General features: G+C 38.2%; 1 protein-coding gene across 1 annotated transcript; it reads left to right on the forward strand.

The window, feature by feature from the left end:
* The first annotated feature begins 572 nt into the window (after nt 1–572).
* LOC145965214 (aminoacylase-1) lies at nt 573–6,158 on the forward strand. The gene is made up of 5 exons (XM_083088609.1): nt 573–819; nt 2,589–2,758; nt 2,836–3,342; nt 3,906–4,196; nt 5,037–6,158. Exons 1-5 carry the CDS (start codon nt 726–728, stop codon nt 5,178–5,180), a joined length of 1,206 nt encoding a protein of 401 aa, XP_082944735.1. The 5' UTR covers nt 573–725; the 3' UTR covers nt 5,181–6,158.
* The last annotated feature ends 144 nt before the right edge of the window (nt 6,159–6,302 follow it).

Consider the following 6,302-nt stretch of genomic DNA (forward strand, 5'->3'; position numbering starts at 1 on the left):
TTTTTGAAAATAAGGTCCATTCTACAAGTCATTAGTCATAAGCAAATTGGTCCATCACAGTTAATTATTTTCAAAATAATCAATTTGCGAACAACTAATAACTCATCGTAAAATGGCCTTAAGAGAGCAAAAATGATAAATAATCACATTTTCGGAATTTGAGAGCGAAAATTCTAAAATTGTCTCGAGAATTCCGATTATTTATACAATTTTGACGTATAAAAAAGAAGAGAGAAATCCGACATGTTTAAAAGCAAGACGCTTGCATCAACCCTCATATTTAATTAAATTAATAAAAAATAAAGACGAGAGAAAAATCCTAAAAAACATCGCGAGAAACCATGAAAGAAGCTGCGAGGGGCTCGCGTTTCCAGACCCACGACGGACGTGACGGACGCGCGGCGCGTGGGCGCCTGTTGCCAGGCCGCGCCATTCGATTCGAGCGCGCGGCCGTGACGTCAGCGCCGGCGGCGGCGGCGATTGGGCGAGCCGCGGCGCCGCGGCGCCGCGGCGGCGCTCATTGGCTCGCGCCGCGCGACTCCGCTCCGGCTCTCGGCGCGGCGTCTTGTCTTCTGCTGTCTGACAGTCGGGATCCTGACGGTGGTAGCGTCCGGATGCGGTAGCGCCTGACAGCAGCCCGAGGATAACCAGCCGTGGGTAGAGCACGCCGAGGCGGATCGAGAGTAAGAGAGAGAGAGAGAGAGAAGGAGAGAGGAGCCGGAACGATGTCGCCGTCACGGGCCGAGCTGGACGAAACAGCTGTGGAGAACTTTCGCGAGTATCTGCGGATACCGTCGGTGCAGCCCAACATTAATTACGGTGAGCGAGGCTCGCGAAATTCCCGAGGAGTAGCCTTTAAACTTCCGAAGGTGAGATAGATGAAAAGAGAGAGAGAGAGAGAGGGAGATTCGAGCGTCCAAGAGCGAAGCCGAGCGTCCGGGACGGAAAATCGGGATGGAAAAGTGGGAGAAAGCGCACACGTTACATACCGGGTGAGAAAAAAAGAGGGAGGGGGGGACGGGGGGGACCCACGCCGGTCGCGCGAACGGGGTCGCCAGGACTTCTCGCTCGACGACCTCCTCGTTGGATCGCGTTAAATCGCTCGCTCGTCGCCGATGACGCCCCCCCTCCCCTCCCCCGCCCCCCGCTCCCCCTGGTCGGCGACGCGACGCGACGAGCGCGTGGAGATAGCGTCGGTGACGCTATCCAGCCATTGCCAGGCCCCACCCTGCGCGCGCGACGACGTTGTCGCTATTTTTATTCCTCGCCGCGATCCCTCGCCGGGATCTCCCCGGAGACGATCCTGGACGGTCCGTCCAGGATGTCCCGAGTCCCCCCCTCCCCCCCCGATTAACAGCGTGACCCAGATCGAGGACCGCTCTCCTCTCCCGGGATGCCTCGTCCTCGTCTCGTCGCGGCTTTGGAGCTCGTAAATCGCGTCGAACGTTTATCTAGGCGCAAATTGGTTACGTAATTTGGGCCACCGGGATCCCGTCTCGTGCGCGGGGATATGATTTACGATGTCTGTTACCGTCCTTGGAAAATTTGCCCGGTTCCCTGATAAGAGATGTGCAGTTATAATTGATCTATCGTCTCGCCTATCTCTGATAAAATAGATAAGAGGCCACAATTGGCAATCAAGCCTAATTCCGTTCACTTGCTTCAACCATCTAGTCCCTCGGATGATTGCCGGGTAGGTATCGGAGGAATTAGCTGTCGCGATATGTAGGTTATTATCACGCTGGTACCACGTTATTTAGGATCCTGATTACAGTAATATTAGTCTAGTCTAGTCTTAAAGTCTAGAAGACTTAAAGATATGTGTCTGTCTTTTTATGTAGGAAGGAAGATAAAGATGTAGACATGCTACTTAAATCTCATTCAAGTCCAAATTAATGTTGGTGCAACCTGGCCTTAATCTTTAATGATAAGAAAAGTTGCTGGACTTGTTTTTTTTAACAGATTCCTGAAAAAAGTCTCAGTAGACTCCTTTAGGGATGATTGATCAAAATTGTGCTGATAAATCACACACTTGACCGGTGATCAATCTTAGAAAACTCTTTAAATAGGTTATCAGAAAATTTATTGAGATTTCTAGTCATCATGAAGATATTTGAAAAGTAGACACAAAACATGAAGCATGATGGAGCTGTTAATGGGACGTCCAACATTGAGATTAACATTTTTTTTAGATGCTATTTTGCCACTATAAATACTTCAAGATGTACAAAAATTAATATTCACATGATAAGAGAGAATTGAAGATAACAGCTTCTACCTGATAACGTTTTAGATCTCATATTTACAATGCGAGGACTTTTAAATTAAAGATTGATTTGTAAATTAGAGAGTCTTAAAGTTTATGAGCACACATGTTATTCAGAATATCCTAGATAAGAATCATTAGTTATATTAGATTCAAACAAGAAGAATATTCCAATAATTACTTGTATAAGATATTAATTTATCATCTAATTATTAACTAAAATTATTATCTAATTAATCAATAATTATTGGAATATTCTTGCTGTTTGAATCCTGAAGATTCTAGAGGCTAAACATTCTACATTCTGTATCTTTCATTTCAGATGAATGCGTGGCATTTTTAAAGAGACAAGCCCAGTCGCTCGACTTGCCAGTCAAAGTCTATCACGTACATCCCGATAAACCGATCGTGGTTCTCACATGGGTAGGAACAGAGCCGGCAAAGCCGGCTATCCTCTTGAACAGTCACATGGACGTTGTGCCCGTCTTCGAGGTAAGTGGCATTTATTGGCGTAAATTTCACGTTAACGAGACTAGAATATCGTGATTCACCTCTCGTGATTGATGCAGGACAAATGGACCTATCCACCGTTCAGCGCTCACATGGACGAGCAGGGTAACATCTACGCTCGCGGTAGCCAGGATATGAAATGCGTCGGAATACAATACTTGGAGGCGATTCGCAGACTGAAGCTGAATGGCCAACGCTATCAACGCACCATTCACATCTCCTTCGTACCGGATGAGGAGATTGGCGGTGTTCTCGGGATGAAGGATTTCGTGCACACCGCGGATTTTAAAGCTCTGAACATCGGTTTTTCCCTGGACGAGGGTTTGTCCTGTCCGGAGGAGTATTTTTGCCTGTTCTACGGAGAGAGATCCATCTGGCAAGTGACTGTAAATTGCGCCGGCACTACCGGTCACGGCTCGATTATGCTGGACAATACGGCTGGGGAGAAATTGAGAGTCATAATCAACCGTTTCATGGAGTTCAGAGAAGTCGAGAAAGCGAAGCTGGAAACTCCCCTTGATATCAAACTTGGCGAAGTGACGTCTATCAATCTTACGAAGATTTCGGTAGGTATTTACCGCCTGTCCATGCATTTTTTGCACCCAACGGATGCAAGAGCATCGATTCGTTATTTTCGAGAATGAAATCATAAGTTATGTATTGAATCATTTTATCCATTTTCGTCCATTTAATTTTCTACTAAATTCACGTGTGTACAAACGTCAAAAGAATATAATTATATATCAAAAGAATAGAATTTACATGAAGAATTAAGAAAATAGATTATTCTCTCAAATAAATGAATTAGCTTTAGTTTTCAAGCTGTTACATGATAGTTGTTTATTTTACTATTTTACATGTCTATTCCATTGGGATTCATATTCTACAGTGAGTATTTTAATATGTTCTCCTAATAATATATCCAATTATTTGCGTTCAATGATGATGGTGATAATATGCGTATCATATTGTATTTTGTTGCTTTACATTTTCCTTTACACAATTAGCTTGGAATTTTATTCTCTGCCATTGTGTGTGCCAGTTTTGTTGAATTCTCTACATTCTCTTTCTTATCCAGTCTTTCTATTCAACATTTCCTGAATTTAATCTGTTAAATATGTCTTTGCAGGGTGGTGTGCAAAATAATGTTATACCCGCCGAGCTCAAGGCTACATTCGATATTCGTATAACGCCCAGTGTCGATCACGAAGAACTCGAGGCTACCATAAAACGTTGGTGCGAGGAAGCCGGTCCAGATGTAACTTACTCCTTCGAGGCGAAAGACCCGAAAATCGAGAATACGAAGCTTGACGATTCTAATCCTTTCTGGATCGCTTTTAAAAAAACTTGCGACGAAATAGGTGTTGAGCTGAAAATTGCCATCTTTCCAGGAGGCACAGATAGCCGTTATATTCGTGAGGTGAGCATATTGAACTGCTCTCTTCATATTAAAATTTGATGTTTTATTTTTAAAAGACCAAATATGTATTGTCTTTATGACTTTAAAACTGTAGCTTTAAGATTTTTAAGATTTTAATAGTTGAATTGTTATAAAAATTTTGCATTCATTTTTATAAATTTTTATTTTCATCATTTTTATAAATCTTTATTTTAAATTTATATTCGTGAGGTGAACATATTGAATTGCTCTCTTCATATTAAAATTTGATGTTTTATTTTTAAGTAGAAGAGACTAAATATGTATTGTCTTTATGACTTTAAAACTGTAGCTTTAAGATTTTAAGATTTTAATAGTTGAATTGTTATAAAAATTTTGCATTCATTTTTATAAATTTTTATTTTCAACATTTTTATAAATCTATTTTAAATTTATATTCGTGAGGTGAGCATATTGAATTGCTCTCTTCATATTAAAATTTGATGTTTTATTTTTAAGTAGAAAAGACTGAATAATGTATTGTCTTTATGACTTTATAACTGTAGCTTTAAGATTTTAAGATTTTAATAGTTGAATTGTTATAAAAATTTTTCATTTATTTTTATAAATTTTTATTTTCAACATTTTTATAAATTTTTATTTTAAATTTATACACTTTTGACTCTAAAGATGATTATTTATTTGAATAATCATGTGCAGTCAAAATGTCAAATTGAGAATACAAGCATAATAAATTAAGCATTATATAGTATTGCATCAAATATATATAGATTGAGGGTATATTATAATTTTTGCTTCATCTTATTAATTTATCTTTATTTTATAAAATAAAATAATTTTAAATATATCTTTATTTTTCAGGTGGGAATTCCTGCTATCTGCTTCTCGCCAATAAACAAGACAAAAATACTTCTTCACGATCACAATGAATACTTAAACAAAGACATATTTCTAAAGGGAGTAGAAATATATACGAAAATAATACCGGCTGTTGCAAATGCCTAAGCACAACAGTAATATATACAACAAGCAGTATATTATACTATAAAAGTCTAAAAGGTGCCATAATTAAATATTTAGAGTTAGTGGCAATACAATAGTGGCTCTACAATTCTGCCAATAATAGTACTTTGAGTCTTCTTGAGCTTGCAAATTATATGTGCAATACTATACCAAGTCAATATATATCTATATTGCATTTATATATATTAATGTTACGCAATTTCAAAAGTTTATGACTGTTGGATATATTTATCTCGAAAAGCTATATCCTCAAGCAATAAATATAAGGAAACGATGATGAAGAATGATGTGCCAATGTTCATGAAGAAACAAATACGAAAAATGATTCAAGAAAATGATTCTAATAACGACAAGACACAAGAGATATCAAGTATTGACTGATGTATAAAGATGAATGGAAGAAAATGTAAACAACGATATCAAGATGTGAATCTAGAAAATTGGAGTCCGATCCAGCATAATCAAATGAAGATTAAACAGTTTCTATGTATTATCTCTGTGGATTCATTGAAAATGGAGTACAAAAACAACGGTGCTGTAAATATAGTTCTACTGGGACCAAAGTAATACGCGCATATTGCTCAATATAGAGAATTTTCTTGAAATAAGCAAAGCTATAAAGTATATATATGAATGTTATTTTAGAATAAATATTTTTATAAGCTTGAATATAAGTATATATGTATATAAATATATATAAATATATATATATATATATATATATATATATATATATTTATACATATTATATTTATACATATATATTTGTATATTTTTATGAGGGACTGAAGCAACGAGAAAAGCAAAAATATTAATGTATACGCATCGAAGTAACCGAGCAGCTGAATAGACTGAGATAAAATCAACAAATGTATTATAATACTTATTTTAAGAAAGTATCACAGTGAGCCATGTAATCAGTGGTAAGGAATATTGGGAAATAAAAAATTTGGAGAGATACACGCATATTCAAAGAGCTAATTCTCGATTAAAGAAAGAAAGAGAGAGACAGAGAGAAACCGTCCATCGATCTCGGAGGTAAGGGACCTGGAGCGAAGGACGACTTTGATCGCTGGAGCTGGAGATCGCAGTGGAAGGAAAAAA

The sequence above is a fragment of the Camponotus vicinus genome, unplaced genomic scaffold, assembly GCF_025532165.1.
Source record: "Camponotus vicinus isolate PSW18456_S1 unplaced genomic scaffold, iyCamVici1.0 SCAF_14, whole genome shotgun sequence".
In the NCBI taxonomy this organism is placed as follows: Eukaryota; Metazoa; Arthropoda; class Insecta; order Hymenoptera; family Formicidae; genus Camponotus; species Camponotus vicinus.